The 18,906-nt window shown below is 33.7% G+C and overlaps 1 protein-coding gene across 1 annotated transcript in view; it reads right to left on the bottom strand.

The window, feature by feature from the left end:
• Positions 1-3,312: 3,312 nt before the first annotated feature.
• The window catches only part of DNAH12 (dynein axonemal heavy chain 12), a 133,231-nt gene continuing 117,637 nt past the window's right edge, over positions 3,313-18,906 (bottom strand). The window contains exons 36-42 of the mRNA XM_019652775.1: positions 14,763-14,914; positions 12,432-12,570; positions 10,192-10,358; positions 8,145-8,400; positions 6,192-6,491; positions 5,452-5,630; positions 3,313-4,177 (exon numbers count right to left, since the gene is read on the bottom strand). Of these exons, the coding sequence (XP_019508320.1) occupies positions 3,973-4,177; positions 5,452-5,630; positions 6,192-6,491; positions 8,145-8,400; positions 10,192-10,358; positions 12,432-12,570; positions 14,763-14,914 (1,398 nt within the window). The 3' untranslated portion in view covers positions 3,313-3,972. The remainder of the gene's footprint in view (positions 4,178-5,451; positions 5,631-6,191; positions 6,492-8,144; positions 8,401-10,191; positions 10,359-12,431; positions 12,571-14,762; positions 14,915-18,906) is intronic.

Genomic DNA, 18,906 nt, shown 5'->3' with positions numbered 1-18,906 from the left:
TTGAGGATATAAATGAACACACCAATTAAAGCTCAACAAACTCCAACTATGATAAAGCCAAATAGTTCCACACACCAAGAGACATTATAACCCAATGTTGAAAGTCAAAGACAAAGAGATAATCTTGAAAGCAGCAAGAGCAAAGCAGCTCCTCACATACAAGGGAGCTTCTCAGCAGAAACTTTGCAGGCAAGAATGGAGTGAGATTATGTGGGAAAGATGTTAAGAAAATTTGCCTTCATTGGCTAATGTTAACTTTTGTCTGTTGGCTTTTTGTTCCATCACATGAGAAGCTGCATGTGGGGTGATGGTTAGCTTAGGGTTAAGAGAATTCTTGGTTGGGGGTTGAGCGAATTCCCCCCTTCATCTCATTTCCAGCAGGGGAGAGATGAAATAATGTTGCTTTCTGTCTGTTTTGTCCACATCAGCAGATGAAGTGAAGTGGCTAAGTTATATCAGAATAACGTAACAGGCACGTTGCCAAGCTTTGGAAGGCCTTGGGCCAATGGACCCAGGCAAGAACAGTGGGTATTTTTTTCATCAACCAGATAGGCAACATTCTTGTCATTAACTGTCAAACCCTCCCGGAACTGGCCATTCCTTGACAGGGGAGGCAGGAACAAAAACTTGGCTCTGGGGTGCATCTAAAGAGATATATAAGACAGACCTCAGGTGACATAAGATTTTGCTGTTGGATTGCTCTTTCAAGAGATTGCTGTTTCAGGACTGTTTTTCAGGGTTGGATTGTTTTGGAGTGAGAGATTGGAGCTTGCCTCAGTTGACAATACAAAATTCTTCTGTTGATGAGTTGTCATCACTCTAGCATTTTTGAAAACTTGAATACAGCTTACAGCTTACAACATCAGGAGATACCCTGACTTCCAGCCACAGACCTGGTTAGGTCTGGCTGGTTCCCGGCCTCTCCAGTGTTGTTCCCATGGTTCAGTGAGCTTCTTTGACAGCATGCAGCTTGCAACATTGGGGGATGCCCGTTTCCAGCTGTGGACCTGACAAGGTCTTTTGGTTCCAAACCTGACCCCCATTATCTTCCCACAGGTTGGTGAGCTTCTTTGGCATAACATTGTTATTAATGTGTGTGTAATCTTAACTGCCTTTTACCTTCTATCATTGCATTCTTTTGATTGCATTCTTTTAATTACCTTGATTGCCTTTGTCTTTTGCTATTGTATACTGCTAACTCAATTGATTGGATGTTGCTAAATAAATTAATTAAATATTATTAAATAAATCAATTAGTTCCCCCTAGCATGTGCTCCTCCTTCTCCCCCTGCCACTACAGATGATATATTCAAAGTGTGTAAAGAAAAAAACTGTCAACCAAGAAGACTGTATTTGTAAAACTGTCCTTCAAAAATAAAGAAATGAAGATTTTCTCAGATAGATAAAAGCTGAAGGAATTTATCACCACTAGATCTGCCTTTCAATAAATGCTAAAGGGACTCCTTTAGGATGAAATGGGAAAATGCTACACAACAACACAAAGCCATACGAAAGTATAAAGTTCTCTGTTAAAGGTAAATACAGATGGTCCCTGACTTATGAAGGTTTGACTTATAATTTTTCAATTTTACAATGGTGCAAAAGTGATACACATTCAATAGAACCTGTACTTCGAATTTCAAATTTTGATCTTTCCCCAGGCTAGTGATACAATACTCTCTCATGATGCGGGCCAGAGGCAGCAAGCTGTTCCCAGTAAAGCATAAGATCATGAGGGTAAATGACCAATACTCTGCAATGTACTGTGGTGCCAGCGTTTTTTGAATATTGTGTTCTGAACACATTGAAGTTAGGCTAGGCTAAGCTATGATGTTCAGTAGGTTAGGTGTGTTAGATGCATTTTGACTTACAATATTTTCAACTTACGATAGGTTTATTGGAACATAACCCCATCATAAGTTGAGGAGCATCTGTATATACACAAATACAGAAATCTATATTATTGCAGTTGTGTTGTATAAGTCCACTTTCAATTCCTGTATAGAATCTGAAAGACAAACATACAAAACCCCCACAAATCTATGTTAATGGCTGCACAATCTATAAAGATGTCATTTGTGATATTTATAGCATAAAGTTGGGAGGGGCAAATGTAAAAGAATAGAGTTTTTGTATGAAATTGAAGTTGTTAGTTTAAAATAGGTTGTCATAACTTTAAGATGTCTTATGTAATCACAATAGTAACCACAAAGAAAATATCTATAGAATATACACAAAAGAAAATGAGAAGGGAATCAAAGCATGTCACTATCAATAATCAACAAAACACAAAAGAAGGCATTATGAGAGAAAATGAGGGACAATAAAAGCTACAAAACATACAAAAAACAAGTAACAAAATGCCAATAATATATCCTTCTCTATCAGCAATTACTTTATTTTTTGTTTCTTTTTGTTTTTTATAATAAAATTTTATTTTTTGAGTTCTTTTTATACAATTTTTAAAATCATAAACATAATCCTGTACAAAGTAAAAAAAACTCACAATATTATAAAATATATAAAATAAAAATTAAATCTCTCTCCCGTATTCTTCATTTTCCAAACCCTTTCCCAAGGGAAAAACTTTTAACAAATTCTTGTTATATGATTTAAATATTGTATTTTCCCTTGAGATGATACTTCCCCAAATCATTAAATATTTCAGGAAGATTACTTTAAATGTAAATGAATAACCTCCCCAAAAGACATATATTGGCTGAGTGAATAAAAATACAGGATCCAAAGACACACTGCCTTTAAGAGACTTACTTTAGACCTAAGGACACACATAGGCTGAAAATGAAAGGATGGGAAAGATGTTCCATGCAAATGGTAACCAAAAAAAGAGGAGTGGCTGTACTAATACCAGACAAAATAGACTGTAAGTAGAAAACTCTTATAAGGGACATTATATAAAGAAACATTATATAATGACAAAAGAATCAATTCATCAGAAAGTAGTAACAATTATAAATATTTATTCACCAAACAGCAGAGCTCCTAAATATATGAAACAAACATTGACAAAATTGATGGTAGAAATAGGTACATAATAGTAGGAGACTTCAATACCCTGACTTTCAATAAGGGATAGAACAACCAGACAGAAGAGCAGTAAGGAAATAGAGGATTTGAATAACACTATACACCAATTAGACCTAATAGAAATATACATAAAACTTCACCCAACAACAGCAAAATACATATTCTTAAGTGCACACACAGAATATTCTCTAAGATAGATCACATGCTAGGCCACAAAAGCCTTAACAAATTTAAGAAGATTTAAATCATATCGAGCATCTTTTCTGATCACAATGGAATGAAACTAGAAGTAAATAGCAGAAGGAACATTGAAAAATCCACAAATACATGGTAATTTAACAACAAACTCTTAAATAACCAATAGGTCAAAGGAGAAATCATAAGTGAAATAAGAAAATTTCTTGAAACAAATGAAAATGAAAGCTCAACATATCAACATTTATAGGGATGGAGCTAAAGCAGTGCTAAGAAGGAAGTTTATAGTTGTAATCACTTTCATTAAAAAAGATATCAAATGCTACCTTTTCTTTATGTTAACTTTTAGCATGTAGAAATTTAGTATGTGAGGATCTGTGAAAATGAAAGTGAAAAACATCCAGCAATAGCTCCTTTGCTTTTTTTTTTTTTCACTTTGGGCCATCTCTCTTCTGGGGCCTGCAGAGTTGTACACACATGAGGATGAAAGCCCCAAGTATGCCCTCCACTATTCTATTGGTTACAAAAACACAGCTCCAAAGAAGCGAAGCTCAACTTCGGTTTCCTCACCAGTAAAATACAGAGACAACCATACCTGCTGTATTGAAATGTTCTACTTATAGAATGAGATCATGTATGTAAAGCACTTAGCACATAGCTATACAAATTGGCTCTTTTCTCTTCACAGGTAAAAGAATGCACTGATATTATTTTTGACACTATATTTGTTCATAATTTTACCTTTAGATCCTCTCTCCACTCATTCATACCATAGTTTTTAGAAATTTCTGGTTGGAAAATCTGCATTTTTGCCATGGATGTAGCCAGACGAGTTAAAGATTGACGACCACTTCCTCCAAGTCCAACAAGCAAAGCATTTCCACCAGACTGCTTTAGAATTCGGCATATTCGTGATAAATGTTCCAGTACATACCTACAAAATATCAACATGATTATACTTGAAAATATAAATGTAAATGTATATTTACATGTAACTATTTTTTTAGTTTTCTAGAAGGATGGACTTTGCTGTCCCACACGTACTATCACAATTTTAAAGACGTAATCATCAAAATGTGTGATTTTTCAAAAGCAGTTAAAATCGGATTGTTTGATGCAAAGGAAAACTGTTTAAAGTACAAATTCAGGAAATGTAACACACAAATTACAGAAATAAAATGAAATTATAACTTCTTATATTGGAAGTATATTTTTACTTTCATTGAAAACATTTCTTCAAATTTTTTTTTTTTTTTTAGCTGAGCCATCCCGCCACCTGTTGGCAGCTCACGGCTGCTCAGCTCGGGCTGACTCGAACCACTGTTGCTCAGAGCTCAAACTCTTGAGCGAGCTCTTAACCAACTGAGCCACTCAGTCAATTTTTTTAATATAAAGATTTCTATGTGAGAAATAGGAAATCAGTTATTCACAAAATAACAAATTAAGAAAAGACAGCCTCACTAGTGATTAGAGAAATTAAAGTTAGATTCACGATGAATACCATTCCACTCTCCCTAGATGGGCAAAACTTACCAAGTTTAGCAATCCTAATCCTAAGGGTAAGAAACAATGGAAGCTCTTAAAAATAAAAATCATTTTTAAAGATACTTTGGCAAAGCTTAGTAAAGTAGAAGATGCTTACATACCATGACACAATAATTCCACTTCTAGGAATATAGCCTAGAGAAATTCTTACACATGTGCCCAAGGAGACATGAGTGTTCAAACCTTTTTTATGATTGCAAAAATTAAAAGACACCTAAAAAGTCTATCTCAGAAGAATGACTACATTGTTTTATACAGTGGAATACAGTGCAGTAGTAAAAATTCATTTTTTTGTAAATCTCACAAACAATACAAAATAAAACAACTTGCAAAAGAATACATATTGTAAAACACCATTTATATGAGTTTTAAACATGCAAAATAAGACAGTGCATATATGTTTAAGAACACACATGTGTAGTAAAAGTCTAGATAAACACATGAGTTTCCTTTGACTCCTGCAGGGTATGATGCGGATGCAGTGAGGGAAGGTGTGCTACACAAGGGACTTCAAATAAACTGCTAATATTTTATGTCTTAAGCTCGGTTATGGGTACAAGGTTATTCACCAAATTTTTCCTTATACCTTTTTGTACATTCAAAATATTTCACACTAAATTTTTACAAATAGCAATTTCAACCATTAATACCAACTGTAGGTACCTGAAAATGACAAGATTCAATCTTGTTTTGTGAGTTTGATTATACTCATCTAAACATTGTTCTACAATGTCGCTAAAATGATGAATATTTGTAATTTCAATATAAACTCTCTCATCTCCTTCAAGGTCAGGATTCATATAGTCACCAAACATGAGGTTTCTTAAGTCCTCTTCAGTTACCTATAGGACAAAAATCAACAAATCATAAGACTTAAAAATGTTTTCTAAAATAAAAATTTTTAAATGTTATACAAAGTTTTGTTTTATCCATGTTATAGGATGATTATCAATTAGATAATTCTTTAAAATATTAGGGTTGTAAATATGTAGTTATAAAATTAATACCTGAAATTATATTATATTTTTAGGAAATAAAAAGAAAACAGCCCTTTTCTATTTAAAAAAAAAAGTACACCCCTACTCCCTTGGCGAAGTCATTCTGAGTGACTTGCATTTATTGAGTAGTTAGTAAGGGATGGTCACCATAGTTAGCACTTTACATCTATTATATCATTTAGCCCCTATCATATAAAGTTTTATTCTTTAAATAACTTCTATGTCGCAAACATAATACCTCTGAAGACAAATCTTCTCAAAATAAATACCTATCTATGAGGAAAGGTAAAGGAATATGATCATGAGGAAGCAGTATTTTTTAAATGCAAAAATAGCATGGCTGTAATAATTCATGCTATTGTACTGTTTTAACTTAATATGTTTTTAATCACTAAATATACTCACTGGTGCATTCTCTTTCCTCAAATGTGAAAAGATACTATCAAATGATTCTTTAAAATGGTCCTTTATAACAATTTTGGTTAAACTGAACAGCCAGGATCTATCCTCATCATTAGTGAGGCGATCATAAAACACTCGAAGAACCTCATGCACAAACAGCCGGGTCATAGTGTGCTTGCTCTCCACAGCATCTCTTTCAATGAGTAAGCAGCCCTGGACGACACGTGAAAAATCACGCAAGTTGAAAGTGTAGTGAGATTTTGCGGGAGTAGGCAAAAGATTTTCCATGGATCGTTTATAGATCTGAAAATGGGTGGGGGGGGGGAAGCAGAAATAAAATGCTTATAATCAGCAAAGCCATGTAACAGATTGTGTGTTACATAAAATATTTTATTTATCCTATCAGATTACATCGGCTTGGAAAATTGTATAGCACTTAAACCTAGCATAGCATAATGTATTTACTTTAGTTTATAGCACTCAACCAGGTATTATAACGTTGAGAGAACTTACTGTTATCTGATTCCATCCAAGCCTAAGAAGCAACAATACTTTTATTTCCCAGTTATTATGGTTGTCCCATTTAAAGGTGAATGGCCTGGGATTAAGTAAACACTTTAATAGAAAGTGAATTCAGATAACTCATTCTGAAGCATTCCATATGAAGAGAAGGATGAAACAACTTCCTTTAGACTACAAATGACTTCAAAACAAACCAGTGTGTTCTCTCCCTTTTCTTCTCTTTCTTATTTTCTCTCTCCCACTTCTTCCCTCCAACTTAACTGGCTATAATATGGAAACAGAGTATATTTTACTACATGCTGAATTCACCAAAAGTTTAATATTTTCTTTAAGAAAGATAAATTAAATCTTTTATAATCTAGCCCAAAAAATAACTAAAATTATTTTTTATTTATATGTGTTCTATGATTCATCTCCCTCCGCTACTCTCCACACATGGTAGATCTATACTGCTTCAAAGACAAGACTGGGGTGGGGGGTGGGGGGGGAGGAGAAGAATCCCTTCTGTATCCCTGTCTGCCTGACCAACTCCCCCCCGCTTTCCAGGAGATGCCTGAAATACAAACATTATATTTTATAAATAGAAGCACTTTTCTTTATCAGAATAAGTACAGTATCCCTTTGCTCATAGTTTCTCTACTTTATCAGCATAAATTTTCCACCAGAACAAGAGGAGAAGAACTTTAGAAAGATACAGTGCTCTTGTGGAAACTAATGGAATGATTCTAGGGAGCTTTTTGCTTTTGTTGCAGTGATCCCAAAGTGAACCCCACTTTATCAAGGCTCCCAAAAGCTTAGTTCAATGAGATTATCACTGACTTACCTTAAATACATTTTTTCCCCTTTACCATTAGTGATGAGGCTGGCCCTGGCCTCTGAGCAGAGGCAGATAAGACATGCTGAATGTTGAGTAAGTTAAGAGCTGCTCTTTGGCCTACTACTGCTACTCCTAAATTATGTGATCTGGCTAAAAATAATATATTTCTAAGCTGCTTAAATGTCTTTTATTTTTAAGACAAACATGAAAAAAGGGAGGGAAGAGAAGAAAAAAGAAAAATAAATACCAGAGCAGGAATCTGGTAATTAGGGAAATACCTACAATGTGGCACATACTGGTTCTGGATGATTTCCTTGTAACAATCTTGTGAAATAGGTATTATCTCCCATTGTAGTGATTAAAAACATGAGTTTCTGGGAGATCAAATTACTTGCTCAAGGCCATACAGCTAGGAAATACTCAAGGCTCAAACCCAGTTAGATTACCTAATTTCAAAGCCTATAATCTTCCTGTTCTCAAGCCTTCTTAACAGTTTCTCTGACACTCAAGACTAAAGTAGTTGTCTAAGGGAAAAAAATGTTAAAAAAAAAAAAAAGTAAAGACCAAATGAGGGATATACTCTATGCTAAACATTTTGTACTGCAGTATTTGCTCACCTCCATAGTCCCACTGACAATTTGGTTCCCAATTAAAAAGTACTCCGGATGAAATTCATGAGTCCTAAGGTAGAATGCTACAATTGATGAGAAGATTCGGACCATTGTTTCATCACTAAAAGTATTAATAGTGCAGGTGCTGAAATGTCGAATAAAACGGGGAGTAACTGGATTTCTTCCACCACCTGGAGGGCCCATGGCAGCAATCAGCTCTACGTCAACCAATGTGATTTTACTTGTATCCTTAAGGTCATACCTTGAAAGCACATAAAAATTCAAAACTATCAGTGATAAAGCCAATAAGATGTAATGAAATGAAGATCTCCCTAGAAACTTAATCTGATTTTAGCTTCTCTAAAAGGAAGAACTTTCGATAATGCTAGGAGTAGGAGAGAACTTTTTTTTTAAGCAGCACTCTATTTCTCCATTCACTGACACTGATTCTGTTGCCCAGATTCTGGGTATCTACAATGTCTCTTCCCCTTGCCCTTCCCTTTCTTTCCTCCTACTCTTTTTCCCAATTTGACTCTCTTGCTCCTCCTCTTCTTACTCCAAATCCAGAGCACGGAGGAGAGATCAATCTTGTTTGTAGCTGGTTATAGGTAGGATAACCATATGTCCCATTTTGCCTAGGTCAATTCTGGTTTGTGCTTGTCCTACAGTAATTAATAACACTTCCCTTTTACTCTCAGAATTGCCCCAGTTTGAACAATAAATTACATAGTTGTCCTACTTACAGCAAAGTCCTGATTCTTTTTCTCATCTCAAATCTTATCTTCAGAGAACACAAGGATGTCTGAATAGTAACTACACACTTTTTTATATAAAAAGGAACCCATTAGGAAATAACAAAGCTCCAAAGAAGTTTTAATCAGAAAGGGGTATCTAAATAGCTCCATTTAGTTGGAGCCACTCCTTTGAAAGGCTACTATTTCCAATAGGCCATTAAGTCCTTTAATATTGAAGTTCTTGCAAAAAGCAGAGAAGAGTAGTGAGAGAAATCTATATAACCAGTAGCTTCATTAGGAGCACACTAGAAAATAAAAAAACATGATTTGGGTTTTGGCAACAACCATAATAGCTGTCAATAGGGGACTGCCTAAGTAAAGTATGGCAAGATCCACACAACTAAATAGTATTAAAAGACAATTTTAAATGTATTAAAAATATTAAAATGAATGAGACAAATAACATGGATAGGTGCTCAAGATAAATACTTAAGTGCGAACAAGTTGCAAAACAGTATGTGTAACATGAGTCTGTTTTTAAAAAATATATGTATAAAGAAAAAAAACTTGGAGAATAGGGAATATACGATTAACAGCGATTATTTCCTGGAGGCAGGATTCCAAGGGCCTACAGAAATAACAAAAATGTATTTCCAAAATATGAATTAGATTCAAAATTAGTCTACTCTTGACTTGAGATAAAAATAATGATATATTGGAGATTAGGAAAGTATATTTAAGAGAAGGAAATGAAGAATTATTAACCCTAACTAAAAGATACAATGTCTTACATGTTGGAAACTAATAATATTATCATAAAATGGGGGTGAAAGGAGCACAGAGTTATCTATGAAATTGCTGTTAAAACTACCAAGCTATCTCAAAGATATGGTAGTCCCAAACAGTCACAGAAAATACAGAGAATGGAAGAAACACAGGGTGCTTATTATGGTTACTAAAGTTGGAGACTACCCATAAATTCACAGCCCTGGAAGAATGGTACTTTGAAAGATATAATCTGCAAATTATTTTCAATAATTGAAAAATAATAGTTTAAAAGGAAAAAATTACTACATTGTTGAATATAAATATCTCCAATACTGGATTATTAATTCTAGTTATCTAATGCACACATTCAGAGGAAAGAATGGTATAAAAATGGTATAGAAAAGTCTTCCAAAAATTTCTGTTTAGGAAAATCATTTTCTTTCACAAATAACTTGAAAAAAATGTATATTTTGATGTGAGAAACTAAAATAGAAAAAGAGAACAAAAAATGACTTCAGCATGGCTAATTAAGACTTCAATTACATAGTTACCAATTCCCACAGTCAAAAAATTGTCGTAATAATTCAATAGGAGGTTGAGCTCCATATTTCTCCAATGCAGGCATATTCATGTCATCAATAAAAATTATACACTTCTTTCCCATAGGTGGTCCAAAAACTCCTTTGCGTCGTTTATCCAATCTAGCCATAATAATGTTCTAAAATATAAAAAAGAAAGTTTAGTAGCCACACTTAATACCAGAAAAAAATTAGGAATTTAAGTCTAATTATGTAAGAAAATAATGCCAAGCAGCATTATGTGCATGTTTATTTATTTATATTTATCCATTTTTAGGGTGATATCAAATTTCAAATTTAACATTATTCAAAGAGCATTTATTGAAACGCTTCTATGTGCTAAGAATTGTTACATTCGAGCTGTGATCAAAAGGTACAATGAATGTTTAAATAAAAAAATTTATTACAGTAAGTCCACGACTTACGAACGAGTTCCGTTCCAGGAGAATGCTCCTAAGTCGGATTCGTTTGTAAGCCCAACAAAGTAAGTCTTATACACCTTTGACACAAATATACAATGTAAAGCCAACAGTTGAATGATTCATGTTATAAGAACGAGCGACGTCTACCATCTTTTCGTCTTGGTCCAATTTCTCAATTATTTTCACTTTTGTTTCCATGGTTATTGCTTTGCGCTTTCTAGCCATCCCCTCCACATCACCCCTGCTTTTCCTCTTGCTTCCGGACATCCTGGGCTCTGACTGGGCACTGCAGTATTGTACGCTATCACACTGTACAGTAAGCACACAGAAGCACAACTGTGACAATGTCCGGCAGACATGTGAGCTACTTCCGCATCTACGAAAGTTCATAATGCGAGGTCCGTTCCTATCTGTGAAAGTTCGCAACTCAAATGTTCATAAGTCAGGGACTTACTGTACAGTAAAAGGCACACTGCCATTAATCCCCCTCAAAATACTCCCCCTGGCTTTGAACACACTTATCCCATTGTTCTTGCCACTTTCTGAAGCAGTTCTGGAAATCCTCTTTCGTGTCTTCATCTTCCATCATGACAGCGCTCCATGTCACACATCGCTTCTGGTACGGCAACTTCTGTCAAATAAAAACATTATGGTGTGTCCTCATCCACCTTATTCACCGGATCTGGCACCTTGGGACTTCTGGCTCTCCCCCAAAGTTAAAATGACCATGAAAGATAAACATTTTGAATCAATTCAGGACATTGAGGTAGCCGTGACAGAGCTACTGAAGACATCCACCAAAGAGGACTTTCAAAACTGCTTCAGAAAGTGGCAAGAACGATGGGATGGGATAAGTGTGTGAGAACTGAGGGGGAGTATTTTGAGGGGGATTAATGGTAATATGTCTTTTACTGTAATAATTTTTTTTTAATTTAAACATTCATCGATTTTTTATCACATCTCATACATACATATTTATTTATATTGTACACACATGCATGTGTGTGTACACACACACACACACACACACACACACACACACACACTATTTTCCTCATTGGATACTCCAACATATCTATTAACTTTACTTACCCAATATCTAAAAGCACTAATCTAAATTTGTAAAATTTTGAGATTAAGGGAATTCTATCGGCTTAAAAGAACAGAAATGAGCCTGATAGGTCAGGGGGAAATGGGCAGACATAAATTTAGGAATGGATGAAAAAATGGTGAGTAGAAAAGATCTTATGTAGTACTTCTTTAATCATGGTATTTTGGGAGGTAACAGGTGGGATGCACAGGTATATGGCTCTTGTCACAGAAGTTCATACAATAGTCGATGGTTTAAAAGATCTTTCAGTGATGAAACAGCTTTAGTAAGCAGCAGATGCCACTAAGGATCATCTAGGAGAGTCTAGAAAGTTCTCTCTCTCTCTCTCTCTCTCTCTCTCTCTCTCTCTCTCTCTCTCTCACTCTCTCTCTCCCTCTCCCCTCACTCCCCTCTCTTATAACCCCTTTTCCAGTTATGAAATCAATCATTGCTTCTTCTTGGGCTTAAAAAAAATTTACAAAGCTCTAATCCAGTATTAATGCAAAAATATTCTCTCAAACATTTGTCCTCAAAACCTGACTTTTGAAACTTACTTGTAATGCCAAAAATAAGAGTTCTGAAGTTTTATTTAAATTCATAGAATATTTTACACAGCTGTTCATTTAATACACAATTTTGAACACTAACCAAATAAATAAAAAATAATAATTATAGACCCATGTGTCTGGCTTTAAACTAACCTGAACCTGGTTGGCACTGGTGCGTGCAGAGAAATTAACATAAAAAGGAAAGTACTTGTCCTTTTCCAAGTGATTCATTAGCTTATCCTTCACGTACACTGATTTTCCTGTACCCGTTGGACCCACAAAAAGCAGTGGCCTTTATGAAAACAATGAACATATCATTTGAAAGGGAAAAAAGTCAATACATTTCCACTAAAAGAAGTTGGAGTTGGTTGAAAATGTAAATAATAATCATATCATCTTCATCTAAAAATTCACATTGTAGTCTATCATTGTTATTTCATGAAAGACTGTAAAGTAACAACTGGCATAATAATAGCAAACTATTATTTGAACAGATGTAACATTGCTATATAAAAAAACACACATAGAACAAGTAATAACATGCTTAACTTTTCAGAAAAGAAAGCCAAAGTTTGTCTCCTCAAAAAAGTGAAATGTTTGTATTTTTTAGTTAGATGTACAGGCAAGGGCGTGCAGTGTCAAATAGACTGATGATGACAGTAAGATAGGTTTAGGCTGTTTCAGTTACCTCAATAGCATAAAGTTTCTGTGAGAAACTAAATGACAGTGAATTCTAAAGCTAACAGTTATGTATACTGTTAATAGCATTTTAGAACCAAGTCAGAGTTACTAACTGAAAATACTTGTCTAAAAGCAAACTCTAAGAAATTTTCCATTCAGTGAAGATTCAAGCAAGGTTTCTCATTCTTGAATGATCGTAAATAATTTTAAAGGAAAAAAAAATCCTAGTAGTTTATGATCACAGAACTCTGGGAAATACCAGTTTGAAACACTGATTAAAAATTAAATACTGTCACTTTGAGTGATAACTTGGCACCATACAGTACATAAGGACAAACACAAAGGCTGGCACTAAAACTGAACAACAGCATTCAGTTAGAATGGGTCATCTAAGTAACCCAAATTATGCTAACATTCATTTTTTAAATTATCACTGAAGCATAAACATAAAATTAAGGTTCTTTTAGAACTACAGCAACACCTGAGGATTTATCTGTGTGTCCCAGTCTGAGAAACACTCATCTTATGAAAAACTGCTTATTAAAATAATTTTAGTAAATGAAATACCGTTCTTAACTTGGGGTCCATGGACCATCTGAAGAAATTCTTAGACAGTATTCAGAGAATATGTGAACTTGGATGGCAAAAAGGTTATGTCTTTACTTTCACTATCCTTAACTAAAATGGAGTAATTTTTTAATAGTACCTGTGTCTTTGTCACCAATAGAAATCACAGATATTATACTAAAGATTACAATTGTTAATAAAATCTCAAAAATATCCCTTGTTATTACTTCTTCAAAATTATGACAGTCATCAGACTTATTGCTAGATCTTATAATTTAATGTGTTAATAAAGAAGCACATATATTACTACTATTGCCCATATTTGTTCAATATTTTAATAAATGTATTTCAATATGTGGTTTCCTTTGTAATATTATATTTATATTATTTATTTAAAAGCATTATTCTGACAAATGGTTCATGGCTCAAAAGAACTCCCATACTAGAAATCCCTCAGAACTGGCAAGTGCCTTCCTTGCCTAAGAAAGTTTTTAATATTAGCCACTAAACTCGAAACAGGAATAAAATAATGTTACCTCATAAACTATAAGCTATTTTCATGTTTTTTTAACAAGATAAAATTGTCACAAAATTCACTAAGAAACAAGTTCTTTATCAACAACAAATCATGACATTTATGCATATTATGTGAGCTTGTCTACTTAAAATAGTATTAATGATGAAATATGCTAATGTTTTAAATGAAAAATAATGACAAAAATGCTATTAAAAAAGTAGATATGGATATGCCTATGGTACGTGCTAAACATCTGATCAGTTTCATGTACTCTTTTTTGATGTACTCTTCTGATTTAAGTCTGAGTTTTTCATGTTCATCTTAAGTTAACTAGCATAGGACATATTTGAAAAATGCTAAATATAATGGGAGAATGTGGATCATGGTTAGTCTGATACCTCAGGAGTATAGTGAACCTTCGAGTAGAATGCATACCTACTTAACAATAACATTGTAACTGACTTTTAGTCTAATGTTACAAATAAAAGAAATATAAGGTAGCTTATGAGGCAACAAACTATGATGGCAAAGAATTTGAAATGGGCAGTAGGAAACCTGGATTCTAGGTTTGTGACTAGTAACAGATGTCACTGTGGACATGTCAATTAGTCCCCCAGGGTCTCAGTTATCTGAAAATGAATGACTTCAAAGTTTACTTCACATATTCTATTAGAATGTCACTGTTATATTTAAAGTGTATGTTTATAAGAGTTTCTTACTTTGCATAGGTAATACTCAAATTCATTAGAAATGTGTATCTAATTGTGTCCATTGTAGGGACTATGATATCTTGAATCTTGACACGTTTATTTCCTAAATTAGTACTTTTAATTAATTCAGTCCAATGGACCCAGCGACCTCGGTTTTTCAACTACAAGAGAACATAAGTTTTAAAATATTATAACAAGACACTTGCTATATAAAAGGCTCTTTTAAATATACTGTTGTCATATTTACTTTTACAAACTTTATAGTCTTTCCCCCTTTTAGTATGAAATATTTGATTCATTCAAAACAATGTATATAACATTGTTAATAAAAATCCATAAATCCACCACCCAATTTAAGAAATACATTTTCTCTTTAGGTTAATTTTCCTTTCCAATGATAACCTGAAGAACGTAGTAAAACTAACTTATCACAAATTCAACATATCTAGAATTGTTTGCCTCTGTCTTCTCTTAACACTCTCGTCTTTCCAAAATGCCTTCAAGATGTACTTTTGTATATATCAAGTATTTATTTGAAAGCCACTCTGATATAGCTCAAGTTACAATTTACTGGACTTTGGCTTTATATTTTCATATTTTAAAGTAAAGGGCAATAATCTAAATAGAAACAAAATATCATGTGAATTCACTATGTTTGTTTCTCTAAAATTATTCTCTTTGGCATTTTGATCTAGACTGATAGTCAGCCAGGACATATCGGAATAACTGAACTGACTGTTACAATATTGAAATTCTTAGCATTACTTAGATAAAATAGACTTTAAAACAAGGGCTGTAATAAGAGACAAGAAGGGCATGCAATAATGATAAAGGGATCAGTCCAACAAGGATATAACTCTTTTGAACTTCTATGCATCCAATGTAGGAGCACCTGAATATATGAAGTAAATACTGACCGACATAAAGGGAGAGATTAACAGTAGTACAGTCATAGTAGGGAACTTTAACTATCCCCTATTGGCATTAAGGGATAGATCACCTAGACAGAAAATCAACAAGAAAACATTGATCTTAAATGACACATTAGACCAGATCATTTAACTGATATTTTTAGAATATTTCACCCCAAGGCAGCAAAATAGACATTCTTTTCAAGCACAGATGGAACATTTTCCAAGATACAACATGTATTAGGCCACAAAACAAATCTCAATAAATTTAAGAAGACTGAAATCATATCAAGTATCTTCTCCAATCACCCTGGTATGAAAATAGAGATCAATTACAAGAAGAAAACTGAAAAACACACAAAGACATGTAGGCTAAATAACATGCTACTAAAAAATGAGTAGGTTAACAATGAGATAAGAAATCAAAAGATATCTTGAGACAAATGAAAATGAAAACACAATGCCCCCAAATTTACGGGACACAGCCAAACCAATTCTAAGAGGGAAATTCATAGCAAAAGAAGCCTACATCAAGAAACAAGAAAATCTCAAATAAACAAAGAAATCTTTACACTTAAAGGAACTAGTAAAAGAAGAATAAACAACTCCCAATGTTAGTAGAAGGAAATAATAAATACCAGAGCAGTTATAAATGAAATAGAGTCTAAAAAGGTAATAAAAAAATCAATGAAATGATGAGCTGGTTCTTTGAAAAGATAAACACAATTGATAAACCTCTAGCCAGACTCATCAAGAAAAAAAGAGAACCCAAATAAAATCAGGTATGAAATGGAAGTGACAAATGACACCACAGAAATACAAAGGATTATAAGAAAATACTATGAACAATTATATGTCAACAAATTGGACAGCTTAGAAGACATGGATAATTTCCTAGAAACATATGATCTTCCAAAACTGAATTAAGAAGAAACAGAAAAATGCGAAAAGACTGATTACTACTAACAAACATGAATCAGTAGTGAAAAACTCCCAACAACAAAGCCCTGGACCAGATGGGCTCACGAGTGAATTTTACCAAACATTCAAAGAAGAATGAACACTTATCCTTCTCAAACTATTCCAAAAAATACAAGAGGAGAGAAGGCTCCCAAACTCACTTTACGAGGCCAGCATTACCCTGATTCCAAAACCAGACAAAGACATTACAAAAAAAAAAAAAGAAGAAGAAGAAAAAGAGAAAATTATAGGCCAGTATCCCTAACGAATACATGCAAAAATCCACAGCAAAATATTAGCAAACTGAATTCAGCAATACATTACAGAGATCATATAGTATGATCAACTGGGATTTATTTCTGGGATGCAAGGTTGGTTCAATATCCACAAATTACTTAATGTAATACACTACATAAACAAAACAAAGGATAAAAGTCATATGATTATGTCAATAGATGCAGGAAATGCATTTGACAAAATCCAACATCCATTTATGATAAAGACTCTTAGCAATATGGGAGTAGAGGTAACATACCTTAACATAATAAAGGCCACATATGACAAACGCACAGTTAACATCATATGCAATGGTGAAAAGCTAAAAGAGTTTTCCTTAAGATCCAGAACAAGACAAAGATATACTCTTTTCAGAGAAATTAAGAAAACAATCCCCTTTACAATTGCATCAAAAAATAAAATATTTAGGAATAAATTAACAAAGGAATGTCCTTTAATACATGATTAGATAAAGAAGATGTGGTTCATCTATACAATGGAATATTACTCGGCCATATGAAAAGGTAAAATACTGCCATTTGTGACAACATGGATGGATCCTGAAATTATCATGCTAAGCAAAATAAATCAGACAGAAAAAGTCAAGAATTATATGGCTTCACTCATATATGTAATATAAAACTGAAAGCAACAAACAAGACAAACAAACAAAAACTCATAGACACAGATAACAGTTTAGTAGTTACCAGAGGGTGAGGGGGTAGTGGAGGTAGAAAAAGAGGTTAAAGGGGGCCAAATATATGGTGATGGAGGGAAAACTGACTCTGGGTGGTGAACACACAATGCAATATATAGATGATGTATTATAGAAATGTACACTTGAAACCTATATAATTTTACTAGCCAATGTCACCTCAATAAATTTAATAAAGATTAAAAAAATTAAAATTTTTTCTCTATGAAAGACACTGCTAAAAGAATGAAACAACAAGCCATATGCTTAGAGGAACTCTTTGTAGAACATGTATCTGATAAAAGACTTGTGTCTGGAATATACAACAAACTCCAAAAACTCAACAATAACAAAGCAAACAACCAATTTTTAAAATGAGCTAAAGATTTGAACAGACATTTCAACAAAAAAAATAGACAGATGGAAAGTAAGCACATGAAAAGATCCTCAACATAATTAGTCATTAGGGAAATGCAAATTTAAACCCACAATGAGGTACCAATATATATATATACTGGGGGTGCCAAAAAAATTTATACACATGACCTGTATTCCTCTTTTATAGGTATATATTGAGTATTACAATTTTAATATGTTTTTTTCCTTTCTTAAAACATGTATACATTTTTTTTGCACTCTCTCTGGTGTGTGTGTGTGTGTGTGTGTGTGCGCGCGTGCGCACGCGCGTGTGTAATGGAATTGCGAAAATGAAAAAGATGGCCATGCAACTGTTGGCAAGGATGCAGAACAACTGAAACTTTCATGGTTCTACCATTTTGGAAGACTGTTTGGCAGTTTTTTTTAAGTTAAACATATTCCTACCATATTCCAAGATACTCACTCAAAATAAAAAAAAACACAAGTCCATTTAAAAAAATTGTATAAGAATGTTCATAGAAACTTTCTTTATAATAGTCAAAAACTGGAAACAACCACATGCCCATTATCATGGAGTATTATGGAGAAATAAATGGTGGTATGCCCATATAATGGAGTATTAACCAGCAATAAAAAGGAATGAACTATTGATACATATAACAATATGGATGAATCTCAAAATAAATATGCTAAGTAAAAGAAGCTAGACAAAAAGCATGCTGCATAATTCCATTTATAGAAAATTTTAGAAAATTCAAAATAACCTATAGTGACAGAAAGCAGATCAGTGGTTGCCTGAGGCAAGAAGAGGAGGAGACAAGACAGGGAGGGAAAGCGGGAGTACAAAGGGGCACAAGGAAACACCTGGAGTGATGAATATGTTCACCTTCCTGATTGATGGGTTTCATAAATACGTTTAAAACTTATAAAATTA

The sequence above is a fragment of the Hipposideros armiger genome, unplaced genomic scaffold, assembly GCF_001890085.2.
Source record: "Hipposideros armiger isolate ML-2016 unplaced genomic scaffold, ASM189008v1 scaffold_187, whole genome shotgun sequence".
In the NCBI taxonomy this organism is placed as follows: domain Eukaryota; kingdom Metazoa; phylum Chordata; class Mammalia; order Chiroptera; family Hipposideridae; genus Hipposideros; species Hipposideros armiger.
The sequence above is the reverse complement of the archived record's forward strand: the minus strand, read 5'-3'. Positions and strand labels throughout refer to the sequence as shown.